Genomic DNA, 27,378 nt, shown 5'->3' with positions numbered 1-27,378 from the left:
AGAGCAACAGTATAAAAATAATGTGAGGAATTTTATTTTTAAAACGTAAAGGAAAACAACCTGAGTCTTTTAAATTTGCAAATATTAAGGTTCAACTAAGAAATAAAAATACAGTGACAAAATTTGATCTTATACTTTTATCCTTTTAATATATAGTAGTCAAAATTTATATTTCCCAAGCAAAATTTACTTCCTCAGTTAAGATTATGTTTGTGGAGAAATAAATATTTATATAGAAGATATCATTCCATAAGTACAGTTTGAACTATGTTTATCAATCTGTAATTACATGAAATGCTTCTCTTTCTGCCAATTCAAATTAGAGCAAAATTTGAAAACGGGACTAGAAATATTTTCGTAATTATTTCAATAGTAAAGTTGTGTACATCCCAACATAAAAGTTAATCAAAAGTCTGTCTTTGGAGGAAAAAAAGCCTGTTTCACTGAAAACTGTGAGAAGTCAAGGGTGTCAATAAAAGAAGAACATTTTTCCTATCTGTAAAATCTATAAAGAGAAGAAAATCACTAGTCAGAATCTCTGGGTGAATAGTCTCACTTAGTAGGTTAAAAAATGCCATTTATAATATATGAGGTACTTGATGGAACATGAATTTTTATTAAAAAATCAAAAATAATAATGCCTTGGATTCCTGTGAGGATTACCTGAGATAAAGGATGTAAAGCTCTTATGGAAACTGGCTAATAAATGGTAGCTATTCCTGTTAGCTATTCCTGCTAGTAATATGCTTATCAACAACCTTAGGAGGTAGGAACTGTTATCATTTTACACATAAGGAAATTAAGGCTAAAGTGGAGAAAACAATTTATCTAAGATTACTTCATAACAGGTATAATGAGTAGTTGAATATGTTTGTATGATTCCAAAGCCCACATGTGTAACTACTGGGTTACATATAAAGCAGCTGTAGACAAATAAAAGACACTTTTATGTAAGTAGGATTAAATGGGATAACAAAAGAGAACAAAGGGCCAACATTACCTAGAAACTGTAGCACACTGCTGAAACCACTGTAAATCCAGTCAAATATGAAGGACATAGCCAAATCTTATAGGGTCTGGAAAAAAAGTGGGATTTAGTCAATATTAAATAGCAATGACATTAAACATCAACCATGAGTAAATAATCCTACAGCAACCTTACTACAAGGAGTTAAATACTCTTCCAGGCCAGTCTAACCTGGTCTATGCTGCTGCTGCTGCTGCTAAGTCACATCAGTCGTGTCCGATCCTGTGCGACCCCATAGACGGCAGCCTGCCAGGGTCCTCTGTCCCTGGGATTCTCCAGGCAAGAACACTGGAGTGGGTTGCCATTTCCTCCTCCAATGCATGAAAGTAAAAAGTGAAAGTGAAGTCGCTCAGTCGTGTCCAACTCTTAGCGACCCCAGGGACTGTAGCCTATCAGGCTCCTCCGTCCATGGGATTCTCCAGACAAGAGTACTGGAGTGGGGTGCCATTGCCTTCTCCGAACCTGGTCTATACTCATGCATAAAAAAATAAAATGCCATTAAAATACCATGTAGAGACCATTTCCTGCCCATCAAAGTAGCAAACATGAAAAATAACAGCCAAGACTAGAAAAATGAGGTAAAAGAAGCATTATTAATGGCAGTATAAATTGGAACAAATGTTTTTTAAAACCAATTTGGCAATAATGTATCTGGTGATACAAAAATTTTAGAAATTGTCCTAAATAAGGAAAGGCTTTATGTATAAAGATGTTCATCAAAGTGTTACATAATAAAATTTTTAGAAATAATCTATGTTCAATAGTAAATTAAATTCTATTGCCTATGAAATATTTACCAAAACCTTGGAGTAGAGGGAGAGACAGGAGCCAAAAGGAAAAGAGAGGAAATTTATAATCATGAAATAAGTTTCTGAATCTGATTTTACCTATGGGGAGTAAAAACCCTTTTTCTTTTTGTTTGGGTCTTTTATAGCAGTTGGTACCAGACAGTATATTTCTGTGTTTATTATCTTTTTGCATTTTTCAAATTGTAATCATGTTACTAAATGTAAAAAAAAAAAAAAATTACTAAATCAGACTAGAAAATGCAGAGTATAGTTCAATTCAGCATTTACTGGAAAGGGTGTGGAGAAAAGGGAACCCTCTTACACTGTTGGTGGGAATGCAGACTAGTACAGCCACTATGGAGAACAGTGTGGAGATTCCTTAAAAAACTGGAAATAGAACTGCCTATGACTCAGCAATCCCACTGCTGGGCATACACACTGAGGAAACCAGAAGGGAAAGAGACACATGTACCCCAATGTTCATCGCAGCACTGTTTATAATAGCTAGGACATGGAGGCAACCTAGATGTCCATCAGCAGATGAATGGATAAGAAAGCTGTGGTACGTATACACAATGGAGTATTACTCAGCCATTAAAAAGAACACATTTGAATCAGTTCTAATGAAGTGGATGAAACTGGAGCCTATTATACAGAGTGAAGTAAGCCAGAAAGAAAAACACCAATACAGTATACTAATGCATATATATGGAATTTAGAAAGATGGTAACAATAACCCTGTATACAAGACAGCAAAAGAGACACTGATGTATAGAACAGTCTTTTGGACTCTGTGGGAGAGGGAGAGGGTGGGATGATTTGGGAGAATGGCATTGAAACATATATAATATCATATATGAAATGCGTTGCCAGCCCAGGTTCGATGCACGATACTGGATGCTTGGGGCTGGTGCACTGGGACGACCCAGAGGGATGGTACGGGGAGGGAGGAGGGAAGAGGGTTCAAGATGGGGAACACGTGTATACCTGTGGCGGATTCATGTTGATATATGGCAAAACCAATACAATATTGTAAAGTTAAAAAATAAAATTAAAAAAAAAATTCAGCATTTACTTGACATGTACTTAATAAACTAATATACCTGATATGAAAAACAAGAGGAAAAAAAGCCTCTTTAGAAAAGAAGTATCATTTATACAAAAATATGCTTTCAGATCAACAAAGTTCATTTTCTACAGCTGAACAAAAGAACCTAGGCCCCAAACTTGGGCAGCTCTGAAAAGTTTGAAGGGCTGTGCTATCTTTGCTATTCTTTAGACAAAGTACAACACACAGCCCTCCTTTCTTTAACCACGTCTCTTCCAAAGTGGGCTAAGCTGGACAAAGATGGGCCCACCAGGCTCAGAATTTCCTAGAGGGTTAAGATGTTGAGACCATATCCCCTTGAGAGTGAGAAACAGAGAAGAGACAGCCTACGTAGTTTGCACAAGGCCTGGCAGTATTACTAGGTGATTCCCTGGATCCTGGCAGTAGCTTCTCCCCTCTGCTATTAACTTCGTGCTTGAACCAGCATAAGTAGAATTTTGTTCTTGCAACCAGTTGATTTCCAGATTAACACTGGTAAAATGAACAGTTTCATTTGTCAGTATCACAGAATGTGATACTGTAACTACATCAGCAACATAAATATGTAAGAAGAATCTATTACCTTAGATGTTATTATTTTACACGTTGAAAATTACAACTCCTTCTACTATTATCATTTTATGTCATGGAGAAATTGAGACTTAGAGAAAATATATACAAGTGGCTTATCTTTTCCGAAGATTTTTAGGTATATGCTTTTTGAAGGAAATCATAATAATTTTCACTGTAGAGAATCAAATAAAGCAGTGGTGTGCTGAGTTTTTTCCTTTCTAATTCAATACATACTTACCTAGCTCATATTACATCCAGGGCCCTAAGCTAGACATTACGGGGAATACAAATACTGATGACAAACATGGCTCATTCTCTCAAAAAGGTTATAGAGGGATAAATTAGCTACACAAGCACAACTAACAAATGTTAAAACTGAACAGGATATTATCTAAAATGGTAACAACTCACCCTATAGAGTTTCAAGAATAATTCAAGCACAAGGGGAGGGGGGGAAATGCCCATATTATAAATCCTAAGCTACTAGGGGAGTAATGATCATAAGAGCATAGAAACAAAACAATAAAAATAAATAACAGAGAGATGAGGTGCGCTTCCCTGGTAGCTCAGTGGTAAAGAATCCACCTGCCTGTGCAGGAGACATGGGTTTGATCCCTGAGCTGGGACGATCCCACAAACTGCAGAGGAACTAAGCCCATGCACCACAGCTATTGAGTCTGTGCTTTAGGGCCGGGAGCCACAGCTGCTGAGACCATGGGCCATAGCTACTGAAGCTTGTGAACCCTAGAGCCCACGTTCCCCAACAAGAGAAGCCACCACAATAAAAGCCTGTGTACCTCAACTAGAGAGTTGCCCATGCTTACCGCAACTAGATCAAAGCCCATGGAGTAACAAAGACTCACCACAGCCAAAAATAAATTACAAATAAAAAAAAAGACATGAGGTATGTGTGTGCATACTAACAGAAAGAGGTATAGTGAAATGAAAGTCCCTCAGTCATATCTGACTCTTTGCGACTCCATGGACTATACAGTCCATGGGATTCTCCAGGCCAGAATACTGGAGTGGGTAGCCTTTCCCTTCTCCAGGGGATCTTCCCAACCCATGGATCGAACTGGGGTCTCCCGCATTGCAGGCAGATTCTTTACCAGCTGAGCCACAAGGGAAGCCTGAAAGAGGTATATTATGCTCACAAATAACACTTTATATTATGTATGAAAACAAGAGAAAACCAGTCCTGCTTGTCTCAACATTCAAAATCCTATTTTCACAGATCTGTGGTGACAACAGTGTACAGCTAAGGAAAGGTTTCTTGGATGGTGACTGGGTACCCATAGCCTGAATGGGTATAGCAAAAAGTCAGGAATTGTTAGATGATGTAACTGGGATTAGGGGATTGAGACTGAGAGTTAAAATCAATGGGTGCTAATTAGTGATGCAGAAGCCAGATTGATAAACAAATCTGAGATTAAATTTAGACATTTGGTTTTTATGCTGGCTACTTTTAATATGTGAACGTAAGAAACAATGCTGAGTCTGCATTTCAATTTAGTAAAATGGAGCAAAACAAAAAAATACCAGCTACCATTTATTAAACTTCTGTGAGCAGTATGGTCTAGAGGTTAAGAGCAGCAGCTCTGAAGCTAAGACTTTACTAATATTTTAAGTAACTTATTTCACTTTCCTCATCTGTAAAATGGGGATAATAATACCTATCTGAGATGGTTGTTGTGAAGATTAATTACTACACACACAGCATTTAGTGCTGAGCATGGAGGAAGCACTCAATTTTAGCTGCTCTTACTATTATTTCTTCCACTACACGGCCTACAGTACTAGGCATTTTACAAATATCATCACTAAACACCTCAACAACTTTTCAGAATAAATATATTATTGACTGCATTTTGCAGAAGAAGCTGAAGTTACTAGTAAGTAAAAATTCAACTTTTAGTGATTGGCACATCTAAGTTTCAAACATGAGTCTGACTTCCACATCCATCCCCTTTTCCTTACATTGCATTGGCTCTCTAAAGCTTTGTAAAAATAGTTTTAAAGGTTTAAAGTTATTTAAATCATTACATAACATTTTAAAACTACTCCAGCTCATGACTCTGACATGTAATTGCTTCTTCTGCCTCACATCCCACGGCCAGTCATTCCTTAGTTCTATCAATTTCTGCATTTTCTTTGATTCTCACAGGAGCCACCTGGTTAAAATCCTTGTGTCAGTTTCCTAAACTACCACCTTAACATCAAAATGTGTTTCTACCTAGTTGTACATGCCCTCCAGAGTAGCTTCACCAAAATGTTATCTCGGACTTGTTGCATAGTCAGGGTGACTGTAACTCCCAGTTGGCTGGGGACAGTCTCAGTAAAGTTATCTCAGTGTAATCATCAATAGTGCTTCCCTTCTCAAAGGGGTCCTGATTTAAGTGTTAAATTATACGGCCGTTCTGCTTGTGGATGGAGAGCCACTGAAGGTTTGTGAGCAGAGAAATGATACAGTCAAACTCCTTGGTCCAGTGTTCCACATCCTACTTGTAGCTACCTTTCCAAGCTTATAATACATATCACTTCCCTACTTGTAGCTTTCCCTGGGCTAAAGTAAACTGCTTGCTGGCGACCTGTACTTTACCTTAAAACATCTGCCCGTTATCCTTCCTGGCATCAGAATGTTTTCCCACCATCTCTGCCTAAAGTCTCCTTGCCAAATGCTATGGAAGAAAGTAATTCTCACTTGAGATAGTCTTCAAGGTACAGATAGAGGTGGAAGAAGCAACAGAACCCAGAAGGGTAAAAGAACTGTAAGAGGCAGGCAAGAAAAGCAGGCAGCCACATTATATGCAGAGCTGTCACTGCTAGCTTTGGTGATGGAGGCGACTGTTGAGAGCGTGAGCAGCCTGCAGTGAAGTGGCAGTACCGGACAGCCTGCAGCCAGAGGCTCTAGCAGAGCTGTGTGACCTTGAACAAATTAAAATCTCAGGGCGTTTTATGCGCAAACAAGATAAAATGCACAAAGTAAGTAAGTAAAGTTTGGCCTCTGTTATTAAGATTATTGAGAAGAGAATGAGATTGAAGTTAGCAGGTGGAGGCAGTGAGGAAATTCTTCTGGCAAAAAATTCGAAATGGGGTGAGGAAAGTGAGATTTTCTTCTTAGGGGAGGGTGAGGCTTGATAATGTTGATAAACTGAAAGGAAGGAGCTAGTGGCAAGGAATAAGTCAAAGATGAGAAAGAGAAGGAATTGAGCAAAAGGGGCAAAGTCTCAAGAGGAGCCCGGGCAGAGAGCATGCTCTCTTTCTCTAAGATGAAAAGGAAGAAAGGCCAAGAAAGGTGAAGGAGTGTAGAGAAATTCTGAGGAGCAGATTGAGGATCAGAATAGCTACTGTGGGGGAAAGATCAAGTTAAAAGATGGCTAAAAAGAGCCAATTGCTAAGACTGAAACATTCACAGCAGTGCCAGTCTGCACTGACTTCTATCCCTCCCGCTGCTCCCCCAGCCCCGCCGCAGCAGTGCTCCGCTTTAGAGAATAAGGAGCAAATGTGTATTAGGGACTTCCAGAAGAGCAAATGAAAAAAGGGGAACAAGAATTTGACAGCACTAGTGACAGAGGCTGAAGTGGTCTGATCAGAAGTTCAGGCTGCGTGGATAAAGTTACAAAGGTAGACAAAGTACGGGAATGGGTGGGGATCAAAAGCAGGCTTCTCACAGAATAGAACTGGAAGAATAGAGGAAGAGTCTTTAGTTAAAAATAGCAGATGCAGATGTAGTAAAAGGGTGCAAGAAGTTAAAGGTGATCAGAACTGTGCCAGCAAAGCGGAGGAAAAGGTGGGTTCAGAACGTAAGGAAGGTCTGAGTGGTGGCAAGCTCCAAAGTACTGTCCACGCTGACAGGCAGTGGAATCACCAGAAGACTGGAGGGGAGTATTACAGAAAGCAGGACTGTGAGTCAAGTGGCAAAGTCCTCATTGAAGGTGACGGTTGGTAGGAAAGAGACTGACGGAGGGTAGAGAGGGTAGCCATGCAGGGAAATGCTTTTTGTGTGTAAGGATTTGCTTTTGTAAAATTTGTCCCAAGATAACTAATAACATATATGGGGAAACTCTTCTTTAGAAATTAATGAGATATTTATATTTTTATAAAGTCACGGCTTCTGAGATCTTTAAAACAAGCTAGGAGTCATTAGTCATTTTAAGTACAGGTAAAAATGCCAACTAAGAATAAAAGTTACTTAGCTGCAAACAGATACCTGAGCCCTGAGAACAGGTTACACAACACCATGGACACACTATTAAGACATGTGAAAAGCAAAGGTCAGGAACAAGGAAACATATACACGTCAGCAGATTTATTTATTGCATGAACACCAAACAGGAAAAATCGCTCCACAGATTAGAAAAGTGATCTACTCAAGTAATATGAAAATCAGTGCAAAGGCTGTAATGGAAATAAATTCTCAGATTACAAATAACTTCTGAAAGCCTTGCCACATTAGACTTATAAGGATGATTCCATCTATATGAAATAGTCCAGAATAGTCAAGTCTTCAGAGTCAGTAGATTAGTGGTTGTCAGACTGGGGGGAAGGTGAAATTGGGAGTGGCTAATGAGTACTGGGTTTCTTTTGGGGTGATGAAAATGTTTCTGGAGTTACTGGTGATGGTTGCACAACATGAATAAACTAAAAACTCTCAATTGTACACTTACAGTTAAGTAGTGTATGTACAACTATCCTTTATAGTACGTACTCTCTTTCAATAAAATTATTAAAAAATTAAAGAACCGACTCATTGGAAAAGACCCTGATCTGGGAAAGACTGAAGGCAGGAGGAGAAGGGGATGACAGAAGATGAGATGGTAGGATGGCATCACCGACTTGATGGACATGAGTTTGAGCAAGCTCTGGGAGACAACGGACAGGGAAGCCTAGTGTGCTGCAGTCCATGGGGTCGCAAAGAGTCGGACACGACTGAGTGCCTGAACAACAACGTAATTTGGGCTTCTCAGATGGCTCAGTGGTAGAGAATCTACCTGCCAAATCAGGAGAATGGGTTCAATCCCTGGGTCAGGACGATCTCCTGGAAAAGGAAATGGCAACCCACTCCAGTATTTTTGCCTGGGAAATCCTATGGACAGGAGCCTGGCAGGCTTCAGTCCATGGGGTTGCAAAAGAGTCGGATATGACTTGGCAACTAAACAACAACAATATAAGTAATTTAGCAAAATCATTTAGGTGTGAACTTTTAAAAAAGAGAAAAAATAAACATAAGATGACAAGATACAAATACTCTAAAAAGTAGTGCTGGTAGAAAATAAAAAGTAGAATATTCTAAGGAGATAAATCCTATTGAGAATAGGATTCTAGAGTAAGTACATTAATGACTTTGGGAAGCAAAGCATGGTAGAGCTGTGGTAAAATGGATGGAGTAGAATGGATGTCCTAGATTTTAAAAAATCTAAACTGAATGTGCATCCCTGCCTCTTACCCGGCCGTATTACATGGTATGCAGAACTTCCCCCACCAGGGATTGAACCTGTGTCCCTGTGGTGGAAGCATGGAGTCTTAACTACTAGACCACCAGGAAGTCCTGAATATGCTTCTTTTGAAATACTGTAATTTCATCCTGGGAAAGCCAATCTTCATGAGTCCCAGTTTGCTCTTTGATATAAGGGAAATACCGCCTGCCTTACAGAGTGTTAAGAATGATTAAATACGATAACATACATGAAAATACTTTGAATACACCATATAAGGTGGTATTAATTTAGACTGAATTGATTGAAAATCAAAGCACAGAACTTTCAATGCCAATTTTGAAATCAACTTCAATATTAATAACTACTACTAAGAAAAAGATTTTTAATGATGTTCTGATTTTACTTTAAATATTAACATCACTGTCACCAGAAAAGCACTAGAATAGTTTCCTTCAAATCCAGGTAAGGAAATTTCAGTAGAAGAGATTGATCACAACTTTCTACACAATTTTGTCAGGCTTATATAAAGTGCACAAATTCCATAAGATCAGTATACTATCTGCAAACCAATTTGCTAAGTCGCTTCAGTCGTGTCCGACTCTGTGCAACCCCGTAGATGGCAGCCCACCAGGCTCCGCTGTCCCTGGGATTCTCCAGGCAAGAACACTGGAGTGGGTTGCCATTGCCTTCTCCAATGCATGAAAGTGAAAAGTGAAAGTGAAGTCCCTCAGTCGTGTCCGACTCTTAGCGACCCAATGGACTGCAGCGACCAGGCTCCTCTGTCCGTGGGATTTGCCAGGCAAGAGTGCTGGAGTGGGGTGCCATTGCCTTCTCCGTAAACCAATTTAGGAACTATAAATACCCCTCTCTCGGTTTCAAACAGTACTAGAAATACAAAGGCCAAATTCTGGCCATGTTTTGTAGAATTTCGACAAGGCCCTGGGCCTTGGTCCCTCGGGGATATAGAGGACTGTTTCCAGGCCTCCATACCCCACAGCCTCTCCTTAAGTCCCTTATATAAAAATGTCATAGTATTTACATACAGTCTTTGCACTTCCTCTAATATACTTTAAATAATCTCTCAATTACTTAAAGTATCTAACACAAAGCTGCTGCTGCTGAGTCACTTCAGTCATGTCCGACTCTGTGCAACCCCATAGACAGCAGCCCACCAGGCTCCCCCGTCCCTGGGATTCTCCAGGCAAGGACACTAGAGTGGGTTGCCATTTCCTTCTCCAGTGCATGAAAGTGAAAAGTGAAAGTGAAAAGTGAAAGTGTCCGACCCTCAGTGACCCCATGGACTGCAGCCTTCCAAGCTCCTCCATCGATGGGATTTTCCAGGCAAGAGTACTGGAGTGGGGTGCCATTGCCATCTCCGCTAACACAAAGCAAATAGTTGTAAATGCAATGTAAATGCCATGTAAATAGTTGTCAGCACTTGGCAAATGGAAGTTTTGCTTTTTCAAACTTTCTGGAATTTTTTCCCCCAAATGTTTTCCATCCATTCTTGAATCCTCAGAATCCATGGATAAGGAGGGCCAATGTCCATACTAAAAGTTTGGACACTGACGATGTTGAATGTTTCAAAATAAGACTGCTTTTAAATACCCACCCCTAAAATTATTAGATTTTCTTTTTACAGCCTTTAAAGTACTGAAATAGTGATGCAAATAAAAAACGCAGGACAGTCTTCAGTGTGAGATAAAAATGTGCAACTAATAATAGGTTTACTTTTTCAAATTAAAAGTATTTCTTCAGCTCATTGTGTCCTATGTACCTAATACCTTAAAATTCCTGACGAGTTTGGTTCTTTTGGTCAACGATGTCAAGAGTTTCAGCTGTTGTCAAAGTCAGTATTTAAACCTTGTTGGAGGCTCTTGGGACAGTCTGTAAATAATTGCAGCTTTCCCCCAAGAGTATAGTGTATCTTTTCCCCACTCAACTGGGACTTGGGCAATGGGAAAACGTTAACTACTAGTAGTCGGGAAAGCTCGATTTGTCTCCACACTATGTGGGAGAGTTGAAAACAACACGTCGCGTTACTGCCTCTGAGCTGTCAATGATCCCCGCAGCCTTCACCTTACCTGGTAAGGAAACTGAGGCTAAGGGCAAGGAAGGGCTTGGCTGCAGTTTAGAGTCATCTCTTTGATTCCTGAAATAACCACCATTTGACAGCAGCGGTGTCCTTTCCAGATGGTCGTCAGAGTGGCCCCGCGAAGCACGAAAGGAACCTGTCGTCTTTCCCGCCGCCAGATTCCAGGGCGAAAAACAGGAGCCCCTTCCCCGCCCTGCTATAGGAAGGGGCATCTAGTGGGCCCAGCCCCAAAGGCGTTCTTCCCCGGGATCGACAGCTGCCGCCCGCCAGTTCTCCCGGGACGAGAGGCCGCCACTTACCTGCGGTTGGAGAAAACGCAATTCCTTGCTTGGAGTCGGCCCTATTCACTCCGACACCGAACTGCAAAGAGCGATGGCTGCCGCGGCCGTAGTTCGCGTTAGCTCCTTCCGGGCCGGCGGGTGCTTCACTCCCGAAGGTTCGCAGGACAGCAGTGCCGCGCGCCTGCAGTTCCGCCTTCCGGCAGTTCCGCGGACAGTCCCGCGGCTGAGTGCGCTCCGAGCTGGGACCTGCTGCCCACACAGGCCTGAAGGAGTTTCAGGCAGAGAGGGTAACACCGGTTCTTAGCTTGGGGGAATTATACGTGACATCCTCTTTTCTTTTCTTTTTTTTTTAAATTACATTTTCAAAGTGCACCTGTTTTCTTGAGTTCAACAAGTAATTTACAAAATGTAATGTGCCAGATAATGTGTTGAGCTTTCAACAAGGCTATCTTTACTCTGTCGTTCTTTGCTAATGAATGTTGATCTTTAAGACTGTCTTGACTCCCGTGTTTTTTGCTCATGGATGTTACTTTGCTTAAATTTATTCGAATAGGAACTCGAGTGCCTTGAATGAAAATGGCAGCGCTTCCAGGATTGCTCCCAAGCCTAGGATTCCTTCTCGGTGATGCAGACGGAACAAGGAGCTGCCTGGGGATGAAGCAGTTATTCGATAGATTCCCAACAAACCTATTACTGGCTCTGCTGGATCTCCCCCTCTTTCATCCCAGCCTCAGGAAAATGACTTACTCCACTGGTCCTCACTGCTCACTTGTTATTCCTTCTGCCAGAACTGCTTCCGCAGATATCTCCCTCCACCCGGCTAACTCCTACACACTCTTCAGGTCTCAGCACCAATAGCTGTCTCATCAGACTCCCTCTCAGATTCAGTTAAGCCCTTTATTTCAGGTTTCCCCAGCAACTGTACAATTTATCTTATGATTGATTGAAGTTATCTTATAATTTTACAATTAAAATGTACGATTATTTATCTATAACCTCCCCAACAGGCATTCTATCAGCTTCCTTAGGTCAAGAATCGTATCTGCCTTTTCTCCTGTTGAACATATTTTCAGTGCTTGGCATACTATAGGTGCTGAATACATTCGAGCAAGTGATTCATTCATAATATAAAGGACTCTTAGGTACATTTTTGTCCTCAGAGGGTTAAAGAATTTCCCTGGAATCCATTGGTCTAAGTTGGAGGAGCCTGCTGTGCTAGTCTGGGTTTCCCTTTATTCTCCTTTCCACTGATCTAGTCTTCAGTTTGGTTTAATAAATACTTTTTTAAAAAAATTGGAGGATAATTGCTTTACAGTGTTGTGTTGGTTTCTGCTACACAACAATGTTAATCAGCCATAATTATATATATGCCGTCTCCCTCTTGAGCCTTTCTCCCCCGACAATAAATACTTTTAAGTGGCTTGAGGCACTTCACTGGGCTTCTCAAGATTACGCCACACCTCTTTTCCAGAATTTGAAAAGATATTCCTGATATCCTTGGCATTTGAGTTAGCCTTTAGATAGAAATCTAAATTATGATTCCTGCTGACTTCAGCAATAGATTGTAAATCAATTAGGAATAGGGGAATGACAATAAGCAAGACAGTCTCTTTCTTCCAGGACCTTTTGATTTGGCTGGGAGATGTGTTAATTCACAACTAACTATAAAAGAAGGTAGGAGAGAAAGGATAACAAACTACAAACTTCTGGTAGGGGTGAGGGAGTGGAGAGGCAGGAGATATCAGTGTTTGAGGAGAGCCCTACCGGATATGTAAGATATTTAACCTTGAGCTTTTTGATGACTATTATCATGATAAAAGTAATACACAGTCATGGTTAAAAAGTTTGGAAAGTCAAGAAAAATGGAAACCAAAATCACCCTCTGTCACACCTCACAGATATAAATAGTTTTATAAGATTATAATCATACTATGAACAGTTTTGTAAAACATTTAAAATTAAAAATATTTCAATGTAATCAAGTATTCTTCTAAATCATTAATTTTAATGACTGTATTTTAATAGAGTACAGCTACAGATTATGGTTCTAACATTATTAACCACTTGAAGTTTCAGTTACTACATATGTAAAATGGGGATTAATATCCAGCAGGGATAATATCATAATGTGAGAATAACATTCAGAAAGGAACAGAGATAGGAAAAGCTCCAGGCAAGTATTATGCTTTGACTAAATAGCTTTCCACTGGACTACCAGGGATGTAGACTCCCAAACTATAGAGCCTTTTGGAGGTTCTGAGCAAAACAGGAACAGGGTCAGAATCATATTTTTGAAAGTTTGCTCTGGCAGCCATGTGTGGGTTGTATTGGAGCAGGTAAGGACTGAAAACTGAGATTAGTAATGAGACAGCTGCAGTCACAGAGGTGAGAGGTAATATGGGGCAGTGCTGGGTCACTGGGAACAGAGAAATAGAGAGTCAGCTGTGAGAAATTGTAGAAGTCAGAAGCTATACGCGATGGGTTACATGTTGATAGCAAAAGTAAAGGAAATATCACAGTTCCAAGTTTTAACCTGGCTTAGTGAGTCTACTTCTATCTCCCCTACAACCACCTTACTGCAGGTCACTATCATCTATGGCTGGGTTACTGCAGCAACTCTTCTTTCCCCATTGATTGGTTATCTTCACAGCAGTTGGATTGATTTTTTGATGCATTCATTTTAAAACATGAATTTAATTACTCTAGTTTACCATTCTTCAGTTGCTTCCCAAAGTCTATAAAGTCTTTACAATGCCTTATAAGGCTCTTGCTGCTCTGCCTCCTATATTTCTCCAATCTCATCTTGTGCCACTCTGTCTTGCTCACCACAGCAAGCTCATTCCTGTCTCTGAGTTCTTGTAGGTGCTGTTCCCTTTGCCCAGAGTCCTACTTCTCCCCATATTCTCCCTTTGTTTAGCTAACTTCCTTGTCCTTTAGATCACAGCTTAAATGTCACCTCATGTCCTAACCTTTCTATCCACATCAAATCCCTGCTTCCTAGTCTCTATCTTACTACCAGGACCTCAACAGCACTTATTAAGTTCAAAATTTAAAAAGATATATTTATTTACATTTTTATTGCATTTCCTCCACTGAAAACTCCACAGAAGGAAGAGACCCTGTCTGTCCTGTTCTTTCTTGGTGCCTGTCATATAGAAGGCATTTAATAAGTATTTGTTGAATGAATGAAGAAACCAATTAATGAAGGAGCTGGTGAGGTCATCTAGTAGAGAATATGGTGAAAATATAGTTTAGAAGGGAATTTATATTTCATATTTCTGATAACATGGTGCCAGAGTATGTGTGGATAGGCAGGGACAGAGAGATATATAAGGAAAGAGTTGGCTTTTGATATTGTACCAGCTACCCAGAGGAGATAAGGTCTGACCAGATGCTGACAGTATTTCAGCTACACTACAGATCAGTATCAGATGGGACACAATGTGGCATAATAGTTAAGAATAAAAGAATTAGAGAACATGATACTTCAGAAATAAGTGCTAGTGGTGTGATTTAGTCTCCAAGTGCAATAGGAACTTAGAGTAGTGAACAAATGAGGGTCAAAATATTCCAAATAGAAGATTGGAAGAGATGACACTTTACATTTATCCATTCAAAAATGTTTATTGAACACCTGTTAAGTGTGAGGCCCCATGTGTTGAGAATACAGAGTTGAACAGGACACAGGCCCTGGTTTCTCTTATGGTCTAACCAAGCAGACGGACATGAAATCAATACGAATACCTTAAAACTGTCGTGAGGTATATAGAATTTTATTCCATCAAAGAAAGATAAGCATAAACACAAATATATAACAATGTTGGTAAGCGCTGTGAAGAAAAAAATAAAAGGAGGGTGGGAGGGATAAAAAGTCAGCAGGGAGAGTATGCTATTGTACAGGGTGTTCAGAAAAGGCCTCACCATAAAGTATCATTTGACTAAAGAAAGGGTGAGTGAGTGAGCTGGATGAGTGTCTTGAGGAAGAACATCCCAGGTAATGGATATAAGAATTAAGGCAGACTTGTGCTTGTATGTCTAGAGAGATTCCTTATTCCTAAATAAGGAATCAAAGTCAATGAAATGTCCTTTGTACAGTGTTGTCTCTTTAGGTCTAAAAAAAAAACTAATAGTGTGTCTGGAGTAGTGAGTGAGAGGGAGTGTAGAAGATGATGAGAAAGATAACAAGGCTGGCTGAGCGATCTGAAGCCTTGAAGGCTATGAGTCGGACTTTGGATTTTACTCAGAATGAGAAGAGAAAACTCATGCAGAGAAACTTTAACTTGATGGAGCAGGTAAAGGGATAAATTACAAGTTTAGAGGTATAGGAAAATAAAAATGGAATCAGTACTTCGGAGCTCAGTTCAACATGAAGGATGGGTGGGAGAGACTGAAAGCAGAAAGACCATCCCAATAGTTCAAGTGTGAGATGATGAAAACTAACTAGATTGGGCAGTGAGAACTACATAAAATTGAAGTTTTCAAAGGAAGCAATTTACTGTTTTGGTGTGGAATAACTGAACTTGTACCTTCAAAATCACTGACTTCAGATACAAACAGATGTCCTGTGAGAGGCAAATGAAGCCAAAGGAACTATTTCTAAAGTGGAACCACAAGACAGTTTCAAAAGAAACCTGCTATTTGTAATTGAAACTAGTTCTTTGTTTGAAATAGAACAAATTTTAAAAAATAACTAGAAGACCTAAAATAATTTCCATTATCCTGAAAAATAAGCAGAATTGATCCTGCTTATCAGCTGACAGTTCAGTAGTTATGAGCAGGCAGGCAAAGTGGACTTAGGCTGGCATGAGCCTAAGTCCACTTCCGCACATCAGCAAATTTTATTAGGAATGCATCTCCCTTTTTTGGGTCTAAATAAGGAATCAAAGTCAATGAAATATTCTTAGTGTAATGCTGTCTCTTTACTGAAACACTTTTGTGTCACTTATTTTATTGTTTATAATTTTCTTGAACAGGGTTGAAGGCTCTGAAAGTAATGTACAGAAAATGTGATACATAGGTATGTGGAGAGGCATATGTGCTAGAAGGTCCTGTTGTTCTGGAAATCAAGGATTACAAAGTAGAATATATTATTGACATTAGTTTAGAAAAGTGTATGGTAATATAGAGTAGATATAATAACTGATTAAAGAAATATCAATACCTTTAACAACTGGTAATAGTACTAATAATTTTTCCATAAAGTTTACGTGGCCACACTTTACGAAGCCAGAGGATTTGGCACTTTGGCACTGTGTGGAAAATATTTAAATATGAAAAGCACTTAACTGTTTAAATATGTTTTCTCACCTCAGTTACTTAAACTTACTTTCCTACTATTCCTCAGGGTGTGCAGATGACAAATAATGCCTTTTCCGTCAATATTTTAAAGCTGATTACATTGAAAATGTAAAAAACACTTGAAAGATGTAACCATAGTTTTGTTTCTTGTTTTTGTTTTTGGAGTGGGGGTGATAATAGCAACAGGAATACATAGGGGTGGGACACATTTCAGAAAAAGCATTGTTTACTTATTAGCAAATTATTTATGTTTATTTAATCTGATTGAACCAGAGGTTATTTGCTTTTTAAAATGGCTAATTCTTCTTCATCAGTTGTTGCTTTTTTTTTTTTTTGCTGAACAGAGATATTGCTTAAACAGAACAAAGTCCAAAGAAAACTTGATTTAACCAAATCAAACTCCGATGCCAAGGTTAGTAAACCAAGATCATTAAAATGTTGCATAAAAAAAAAAAAGAATTAAACTAATGCAAGTTTGAGTCCAGGCTTAAGGATTTGCTCTTTTGAAGGTAACACTGATTTTCTGTCTAAGCTCAGGGAGGTTCAGTTTCTGAGGTCTATTTTCTCAGAAAATAGACTGGTGTTTATGTATCTTAAAACCATTGAGAGGCTTGTGATTGTGTATCTTTTCGAGTGGTCTTGGGACCTATGCTTTGGGATTTTTGTTACTGGGCCCTAAGCTAAAAACATTTTGACCAAAAGTATCATCTTCATCCTAAAGACTTTGTACTTGTATCTTGTACAAAGGAATTGAATTTTTCAATTTCATGCACAGCAAACACATTTTTACATATCTGAGGCAAATGTTAAAAAAAAGATAAAAGTTAACAGGTAGTCATTTGAATTCTTTTCAGGCCTCTCACAGCAGTTTAATTCTTACTCTTTTTGTATGTAATATAACATTCCATAGTAGGCATTTGATATTAAATGAGTTAAGATGTATTTCACCTTTCACAGATTTTGAAACCCTTGGCAGGACATTTTAGTCAACAATACAAATCTATAAAGAAGGGTTTTATCATCAGCTCAGAACAGGAAAAACCTAAGTATAAGGAAGGTGGCTAATATGATCACTGATGTCATTAACTATGTTGTCTAATCATTCTACCTCCCTTTAGTCTCAAAAGTAAAAAAAAAGTCTACTTGCAAGAAAAGAAGTCACCTTGCCTAGAAAGGAAGTCTGAATGTTGTACCTTACTGTAAACTCTTGGAAGAGGAAATAAAATTGCCATTTAAATATGTTAATGGACTTTGGCATGACTTGCTGTATGAATCAGCGAGTTTCAAAATTAAAATTACTTTTGAATCTTCAGGTCAAAAAGCAAAGGCCTCCAATTCGATCTGATTACTTTGAACACTTATACCTAATTAACCTTTTAAAAAAAATCCCTTACAATTTACACCTGGAATATGATGAAATGTGAAATGAAATACCGTGATGAACATTAATCGGTTCAGCTACCCGAGGTTTAGTCTCAACAGAGGACAATGAAGTCCGTCCTCTCAGGTAATCTTCACAAAAACTGGAGAACTGTCAGTCCCACCCCTCCAAAGCTGCCACTGAAACCCTGACTGTCCTCAGATCCCGGCCTTGCCGCGTTCACGACGGCGGGGATTTCCGTATCGGTGACACACGCCACTTCCGGCCGACGGTGAGAGTCAGTGACGTGGCAGGAGAGGCCGAGCACGGTCCTTCGGGCCGGGACACTCGGAGCTGTCAGGTGGCTTCAGGGCAGCCCCGCGGGGGAGAAGAGCTCACCGATTGCAGCTGCCGCTGCGAGGCCGGAGCCGGAAGTGCCACGTGTCCCGATTGCGCCTGCGCGCCCAGCGGCTGACAGGCAGTTCCGGCCGGGGCCTTCCTCGGTCTCTCTCCGCTTGGCTGCTGGTTTCCAACCCGGCGTTCTCGGCCCCACCGGCCCGACACCCAAGCCTCGCCACCCAGGCCAAGCTCTGACCGCCTGCGGACTGGGGAGAATGCGGCGCCATGCGTAGGGCTCATTGCGCCGTCCTCTCTCTATCAGGCTTTCAGTCCTAAGTCGTTAGCCCCCTCCCTGGTTTCCAGCCGTCGTTTTTCAACTCTCGGCTTGGGGCTGTCGCAGACCCCGACCAGACCCCTATAAACGTCGTCGTCATGTCCCAGCCCGGGATACCCGCCCCTGGCGGCTCCACCACCGGCCTCCAGGCCCAGAACGGGGCCGCCTCGGCCTCGGGGTCTCCCTACACGAATGGTAAGTGCCTCTGGGTGTTGAGAGTTGGGGAAGGCGAAGTTTGGGCCCCGGCCCGAGTTAACCTTTGGGTGTTGCCTGCGTATGAGGGGACAGTAGGCGAGAGTGACTTCCCTGCCAGGGTCATAGCGCCTGGAGCTGGGAGGCTGAGCCACAGGGACCGCGACTCGTCTTAGTGTTTCATATTTATTCTTTCGTGCAGCACACAGTTGCTGAGCACTTGCTGTATATAACGCCCTGGGTATACATGGGTAAAGAACACAGATTCCGTCTGTATCTCAGAACTCGCATGCAAGGCTCATGGGATCTGTTTATGTGCCCTTTTTCTCCGCTCCACCTCACCTGCGTCTTCTGGAGAGCAAGGTTTGGGGTCTGATTCATTTCCGTCCCGTCGGGCCTGCATTAGGGTGAGGGTCGTATTCAGTGTGAATCTGCGGAGATGAATGGAGGATTATGCTTTTCCTCTTTAGAGCCTGCTCCTCTCTCCCTGAACCTTCCCCAAATTGTACCTAGGCCACCTGTTCAGTTTTTCAGCTTTAGAACGGGAGGATCTCCTGTTTGATTTCCAGAGGTCGTTACATCACTTGGAAAGTGGTTGGACACAAAGTCTCTGAACCTCTGACCAGAGTGTACATGTGGCACTATAATTTGTCATTCGGTGTGAAGATGTCTTCTAATTTTATACTCTTTCTAGGATTCTTTAAATTGTCCTATGCTGTGATTTGCTAAGTTCTTTAAGAACTTGTAATAAAGACAGATGTTCTCCCAACAGTTTTCCAGGTTACCAGTTTACTTATAAATCTTTAGTTCTTGGAAACAGAACTAGTAGAATAATATTAAAATGCTTCAGTTTCCCATTGAAATCTAAGATTGCTGTGAAGTTCGAGAAAATAGCCACTGACTAAAATAGCTAATTTATATTGTTTTTAGAGACTACTGTTTTCTTTACAAAGAAGGCTCCAAAAGACTTTTAAAAATGTCTATGAGTAGGCAGCTATGTAGGCAGTAGCAAGAATAAGTGAGAGTAAGCACTGAAATGGTATTAAATTGAATCAATTGTTTTTCCTCAAACTTATGGTAACAGATTATGTAAACTATTTTTTTATTCTAGGCTATTTAGTTACATTTTCACTGAGGATGAAATTATTTTAAGACGTTAAGGCCAAAACTCTTAAGCAAGATGCCATATGACTGTGTTTTCTCCTTCTTTAAGTTGCACTTTTACACGAGCTTTAAATGGTAAATCCTGCAAATATGCTTGCAAACTTATATGTAAGTATAGTTTTGATAATTTTGAAATGGTAAAGCAGTGTAGCCATTGTATATACTATACGGAGATATTGTCACTATGTTGATTTGATCCAGTTCAACGGACATTTGTTGCATGCTCCAGTTCTGTCCTTAAGATTATAAAAGAAAATAAAAAAGGAGTCCATGTACATAGCTTGCTCAGAGCCAATTGGGGAGTCAGATAGGGAAGGAAGTCATAGGATTGCAAATATGTACCCCCACTTTCTAGAAAATAAGCTTCAAGTGTACAGCATTATAATTCAACATCAGTATACGCCACAAAGTGATCACCACCACAGGTCCAGTTACCATCCATCACTATACAGTTGACCCCTTCACGCATTTCCCCAACCCCCTCCCCTTCTGGTAACCACTAATCTGATCTCTGTATTGGTGAGTTTTTGTTTTATTTTGTCTGTTCACTTAGTTTTTTTAGCTTCTAAATATGAGTGAAATTATATGGTATTTATCTTTCTTTGCCTATTTCACTTAGCATAGTACCTTCAAGTTCCATCCATGTTCTTGCAAATGGCAGGATTTCATTCTATTTATGGCTGAATTATATTAATATTCCATTGTGTGTGTGTCTATCACATCTTTATCCATTCATCCATTGATGGACAATTAGGTTATTTCCATACTTGGCTGCTGTAAATAATGCTGTAGTCAGCACAGGGGTACATAGATCTTTCTGAATTAGTGCCTTTGTATTCTTTGATAAATGTGTAAAAGTAGAATAGCTGGGTCATATGGTATATACCCTTGTTAAGATATAACTTTGACATTCTTTTTATAAACCCAATTTCTAAAGTTTTTTTGTAAAAGTATTCTCAGTAAAATGGCTAATATCCTGCATTGGGTTCTGTTATTGTTCACATTGTTCACTCCACTAATAAAGAGAGTAGGGATGTGGTGGAGAATTGGAGGGAAGGATATTTCTCTAAAAGGTGAAAAAAAAGTTCAGTGCTGGATCTAATTTTTTTTTTTTTTTTTGGATCTAATTTTTTTGGTTAACTCTTTCTAGGCACTTATTGCTGCTTAAATACTACTGAATTCTCATGCTTTAGGTTTAATGTAGCATGCTTAAATTATGCATTACAGTTCAGTTGGATCTTCCATTGTTTTTTAAGATTATAATTTAAAAGTTGATTGAATAGTCAACTCTTGTTTTTCTGTAACTTACTTTCGTATTGCATAGTGTTAATATATTACGGAATACCTCACACATCTGGACATTGCTTTCTGTGGTTGATTGTTACATTGCACTACAATCCAAAAGGTGACTAGATGGTTTTTCTCAGTCTCTGTGTAGATTTGGGTGCACTCATTTCCTTTGCAGAAGTTGATAGTGAAACTGCAAGACTATGTAAACTGGCAGATTTTCACCTGATTACCATATAATAAAGACCAAAAGCAAATCATGACTCCCGCTTGTAATTAGCTCCTTTGTTGACTATTTGAGTCAATTTGTCAAGGCAGTTAGAAACTGTAGTTTTATTAACATTTTTTGTAATATTTATGTAATACTCAACTTTTCCCCTTATAGGTTAAGAGTGAGAAGAATATTCTACATTTTCTCTTCCACTGAGATTCATTCCCCTGTTACATTATAATTTTATAAAATAATATGTTTTCCTTCTAGACTGTAAGTCCTATAAGGGCAAGAATATCTGTTTTTGCACATCATCTTCTCTCCAGCAGACTCACGTGGTGTCTAGCACATTGAAGAAATTACCAGTTTTATTGAATGATTTTAGAATTGGGTATTTGCAGTTTAGTTCACTAAACATGTATTGACTTGTTCATTCTAAGATTTGAGCTCATTTTCAACTGTTTTCTTTCTGGTGAAATTTTCTGTGGATTTTTATATATGTTGTTCAGTCACCAAGTTGTGTCTGATATTGTCAGCTGAAACGTAGTAGAATGTGATGTATTGGGTTAGTCATCAGTTTAAATGCTGAACTTGTGCTCATATCTCTATTTTAGTCATGGCAGAAATGTAAATCTCTTTTAGTTTTTATGAGGTAAACCATAATTATGATTGTGTGTTTTTAATATAGGCAGGCTTTAAAAATTTTTTTATTATTTATTTTTAGCTGCGCTGGGTCTTCCTTGATTTGTGTGGGCTTTTCCTCTGTTTGCGGCTACTCCCTTGTGGTGCCCAGATTTCTCATTGCAATGGCTTCTCTTGTTGTGGAGCACAGGCCCTAGGGTGTGCGGGCTCAGTAGTTGTGGTGCAGGGGCTTAGTTGCTCCAAGGCATGTGGGGTATTGCCAGATCAGGGATTGAACCTTTGTCCCTTGCGCTGGCAGACAGATTCTTATCCACTGTGCAACCAGGGAAGGAAGTCCCATATGAAGTCTTTAGTGCTGAGACTAAAATTGGCATGTGATCTCTAACACTGATTGTTGTGGCTGAGTTTCTTTTAATGTTTTCAGTGGGCACAGTAACTTTGGAGTCCTACAAGACTGCACGTGCGCAGGCTTAGTCACTCAGTCATGTCCAGCCCTTTGTGACTCCATGGACTATAGCCTGCCAGCCTCCTCTGGCCATGGGATTCTCCAGGCAAGAATACTGGAGTGGGTAGCCATTTCCTTCTCCAGGGGATCTTCCTGACCCAGAGATTCAACCCTTATCTCCTGCACCGCAGGCAAAGTCTTTACTGTCTGAGCTAGCAGGGAAGCCCATAAGGCTTTGCCCAACTCTAATAGAACTTACTACGGGCTTCCTTGGTGGCTCAGACGGTAAAGCGTCTGCCTGCAATGTGGGAGACCCAGGTTCGATCCCTGGGTCAGGAAGATCCCCTGGAGAAGGAAATGGCAATCCACTCCAGCACTTACTGGAACTTACTACACTTAATAGAACTTACTACATTGAGCTTCTGTTTGGACTTTGCTGATAGACTGGGAGTTCCTAAAGACACAGAATAGTAACAATAAGAATTAGCATTTATCGTGTACTTACTCTATTCCTAGTCATTGTGGTAGGTTGTATTATAAGCATCATTTCATTTAATCCTCATAACAGCCCTGTGATATGAGAACTGTTAGGTTTACTGACCAGGAAATGAAGATGAGTGGTCAAGCAACTCATTCAAGGTTACACAGCTGATATGTTGTGGAACCTAGATTTAAACTTGGCAGTCTTATTTATTCAGCTTGCCTGGTGGTTATGCCTGGATCAAGGAACAGAACCTTTTCTTTAGTTTCTTTATGAGGTGGATATATATAGTTAGGGTAAATACTTGCTGATATTTTTTTGAAATTGCCACCCAGCATAGTTCCCTTTGGATTATAATTCATACATGACCAGACCCTCAACTTTTGTTAGTATTGAGTCCATTTCTTTGCTATTTCAGCATCACATCTCATGAATATCTTATACATCTTGAAATTGCCAGTACCCCCACTTTGATTGTTAGCATTTGCTCTTGTCCCTTTTGTTGCTTTCTTTAAAGCCGTTATATTTAGTCACTGATCCACAAGTTGTCCTCATGCAGTAGCATACATTTGTTGCACTTATAGTGTCAACTGGTCAACTGGAGGTGATCAGAGTGTATTTTGATGTACAGGGAGAGGTGCCAAATCATTTTTTTTTCTCTCTATACTTGACTTGTCCTCCAAATCTGTTGTATTTAAAAGCACATACACAGAAGGAACTTTTCAAAAGTTAAGTAAAACATTGCCATCTAAAGCACAATGTTTTGAATATTTGGCTACTTTTCTGTAACTTTTATTTACTTTCATGTAGGACACCATAACTAATGGAACCATATTCAAGAGAGCCTTGAATTAGTTTGAACTGGTTTAGTCAACTGAATTCATGAATGGTAGGTAGAAAGTGTAAACTGTCCCTGGCAAGTAGTAGCTCATTGTATATTACTGGGGCTTCCTGGTGGTTCACTGGTAAAGAACCTACCTGCCAATGAAGGAGATGCAGGTTCAATTCTTGGGTTGGAAGATCCTCTGGAGGAGGAAATGGCAACCCAGTCCAGTATTCTTGCCTGGAAAATCCCATGGACAGAGGATACTGGCAGGCTTCAGTCCATAAAGTCACAAAGTGTCAGACATGACTGAGCAACTGAGCACATGCATATATTTACTGAATGGATTGGTGAATGAGTTGTTTAAGAATATAAGATCTCAAGTCTTTGTTTTACTTGGAATGTTAGGGGAAACCATTCTGGGAGTATCATTTTTATGTATCAGTGGATTCTAAAGTTCATAAAGTTTATTCTGAAGTAATATGAATAAATTCACAAAGTAATTCTGTGAGAATCACCAGTACATGTACAGTAGTAAAATTTAGACCATAAATTTTACTAGTTTAGGTTCTGAGATTCCATCAAGTATAAAATAGGAATTTATAAACGTAGAACCTAGGTTCTCTTTGTTTCTGAAGCTTCTGGTTGGGTGATTGAGAAGCAGTCACCTGCGTTTATTTTAATCTCTCATTTCTTTAATATAATTTCTAATTTGGCTTCTACTTTATACATCCACCAAAACTGCCCTTAATAAGGCCACAAATAATTTATTGGTTGCTGCTGCTGCTAATTTGCTTCAGTCGTGTCCGACTCTGTGCGACCCCATAGACGGCAGCCCACCAGGCTCCCCCGTCCCTGGGATTCTCCAGGTAAGAACACTGGAGTGGGTTGCCATTTCCCTTTCCAATGCATGAAAGTGAAAGTGAAAGTGAAGTCCTATCCGACTCCTAGCGACCCCATGGACTGCAGCCCACCAGGCTCCTCCATCCATGGGACTTTCCAGGCAAGAGTACTGGAGTGGGGTGCCATTGCCTTCTCTGATTTATTGGTTATTAAGTTACAAAAAATATTTTTCGTTCCTCTCTTCTAATTGCTCTCTTTTTCCTAAAATGTTGGTGATCTTTGGAATTTTCTAACCTAGTTCCATTCTTTTTCTTCCTTTCTAAACAAAACAAAACAAAACAATATGCGCTTCCTTGGTGGCCCGGTGGTCAAGAAACCACCTGCCAGTCAAGGAACATGGGCTCGATCCCTGGTCTGGGGAAGAGTCCACATGCCTCGGAGCAGCTGAGCCTGTGTGCCACATCTACTGTGCCCGTGCTCTCGAGCCTGCGAGTTGCATCAAGAGAAGCCACTGCAGCAAGAAGCCCAAGCATCGCAACGAGAGAAAACTTGTGTGTAGCAGTGAAGACCCAGCGCAGTAAAAATAAATACATAATAAATAGCGTTTTAAAAATTAACAGTAAACATGTATTATTTCACATGGTTTCTGAGGCTGGCTCTTTTCTTACTCTGTACTTACTCCCTGCATGATATTATTAATTCTTGTGATATCAAATACTGTATGCCAGTGATTTCCAAAGTTATATCATAAGCTGAAACCCATCTCTTTTGCTGAAAATAGATGTTTTCTAGTTCCACTTGAATTTCTTGGTGACACTTAAAGTATATTTAAAATAATTCTTCATTCTTTGTTTTGTTTTTCCTTGCCTTCCCCAGTTCTTTTATGGCACTGTCATCTGCCGAGTTGCACAGGTTAGTCCTGGGAGTCATTTTTGGTTCTTTCCCTTCTTCAATTCCACGTCAGTTCCACAGATTTATTATGTCTTCATATTCAATTCCACGAATCCTATCAGTTCAGTTTCCTTTATCAGTTTTTTTAAGTAATGTGTCGGTGCTAAATATTTCTTTGCAACCTCAATGTTAAATTATTTTTTATAAAATGTATATAGATATAAAACTAGGTATAAACTCCATATGTTTTAGCTATAGTACCATTGTAAAACCAAAACGAATTAAGAACATTACAACAAAAGCAGTATAATTCAAACTTAATACATAATGCAATGGATTATTTGGCTAAAGCCAAAATTGATTAGTCTTGATATTTTTAATATGTTAGAACATCATTTGGGTGACTATTATTGTTTTTCTCTTTTATTTTTTTAAGATGAAACTAGTTTCAGGTTGTTGGGAGAAGAAAAATTTTTCCTCTGCCCTCTTAGTTTTAGTGCCTGGGAGCCTGTGAGTTAAACTGGCAAAAGACAGGATAGCAAGAGAAAAGCCAAAGTTTACTCATGCATTATGAAGGTTCATAAAAATAGGCCTCGAGAATTTGGGACTTATATACCATCTTAATAGGGAAAGAGGAGAGAGAAAAGAGCAGTTATGGAAAATGATTTTTAGGAAAAATAAATATGAGTCCTTAGTAGAATAAATGGGAGACTTGATCATTTTGTGACAATGTATGTTTAGGTATGGGACAACTTAATTCTTTTGAGTTATTTTTGGAGGCTGTGCTTTTAGGCGGATAAGTGCTTTTAGGCAGATTCTCAGAACTCATGCCTCTACTCAAAATAATTTTTATGTCACAGTGGTATATTCTGGACCCCTTTAAAATCGCTGATCCATTATTTTGATAGATTATATAATTTATTAATGACTTCAAAATAATATAATTAAAACTGGTGAAAACTTCATTACATATCTACTACTGTAATTCTAATAAACTATTGCCAGTTGATACATATGTAAAAAGACAATTTTTACATTATAAGTCACTATAAGTGGATCTATGATAATGACTACTACAAAGCAGGTTCTTTTTTTTTTAATATTCTTGTGTTTTTTGTTTTCTGTTTTTTACATACAATTTATTAATTTATTATTTTAGGCTGTGCTGGGTCTTTGTTGCTGCATGTGGGCTTTTCTTTAATTGGAACAAGCAGATTACCCTCTGCTTGCAGGCTTCTCATTGTGGTGGCTTATCTTGTTGTGGAGCGTGGGCTCTAGGGCAAGTGGGCTTCAATAGCTGTGGCTCCTGGGCTCTAGAGCACAGGCTCAGTAGTTGTGGTGTATGGGCTTAGTTGCTCCCAGGTATGTGGTATCAAACCTGTGTCACCTGCATTGGAAGGTGGATTCTTTACCACTGAGTCACCAGGGAAGCCCAAAGCAGATTCTTTTGTGTTTGTCTTTCTACCTTACAGTCTTATGACTGCATATTCTTCTCATTTTCTTCATTGATATACTGTAAGACTTTTGCTTATTTTGTGCATTTTGATGATACTTGGCTTTCACTGACTGTACTTGGCTTAAAGACCTCTAGCATAATGGCCTGTGATGAAACAATAAATAAAAATATTAGAGTGAGCCATGAAATCTTGTGGCAGTACTAGGCTGTGAGATGTTGATTTCTATCCAGATGACCCAAATTTGCTTATAATTTTACTTTTTTACAAATGTTTTCATTAATTCAAAGATCTCTGTATTCCCACTACTACTGTTTAGTCAATT

At 39.5% G+C, this 27,378-nt stretch overlaps 2 protein-coding genes and 1 long non-coding RNA gene across 5 annotated transcripts in view; 2 read left to right on the top strand and 1 right to left on the bottom strand.

Moving 5' to 3' along the window:
• SAR1B (secretion associated Ras related GTPase 1B) overlaps window positions 1-11,444 on the bottom strand; it is a 29,859-nt gene extending 18,415 nt beyond the window's left edge. Inside the window, exons 1-2 of the mRNA XM_006042793.3 lie at window positions 11,308-11,444; window positions 1,001-1,076 (exon numbers count right to left, since the gene is read on the bottom strand). Coding sequence (XP_006042855.1) covers window positions 1,001-1,058 — 58 coding nt within the window. The 5' untranslated portion in view covers window positions 1,059-1,076; window positions 11,308-11,444. The remainder of the gene's footprint in view (window positions 1-1,000; window positions 1,077-11,307) is intronic.
• Window positions 11,440-12,281, top strand: LOC123335083. Its single transcript, XR_006553387.1, has 2 exons — window positions 11,440-11,576; window positions 11,843-12,281. It is a non-coding gene; the product is annotated as an uncharacterized LOC123335083 (long non-coding RNA).
• Window positions 12,282-18,233: 5,952 nt separating this feature from the next.
• Window positions 18,234-27,378, top strand: part of SEC24A (SEC24 homolog A, COPII coat complex component) — a 74,157-nt gene continuing 65,012 nt past the window's right edge. For 2 of the 3 annotated variants that reach the window (XM_044947647.1, XM_006042790.3), the window contains exon 1: window positions 18,239-18,815. In XM_044947647.1, coding sequence (XP_044803582.1) covers window positions 18,719-18,815 — 97 coding nt within the window. In that variant the 5' untranslated portion in view covers window positions 18,239-18,718. Of the gene's footprint in view, window positions 18,816-27,378 lie in introns of all 3 variants that reach the window. The other variant, XM_006042792.4, reaches the window with a different exon arrangement.

This window comes from Bubalus bubalis, chromosome 9 (genome assembly GCF_019923935.1).
Source record: "Bubalus bubalis isolate 160015118507 breed Murrah chromosome 9, NDDB_SH_1, whole genome shotgun sequence".
NCBI classification, from domain to species: Eukaryota; Metazoa; Chordata; class Mammalia; order Artiodactyla; family Bovidae; genus Bubalus; species Bubalus bubalis.
Note: the sequence above shows the minus strand (reverse complement) of the source record. Positions and strands in the feature narration are given on the sequence as shown.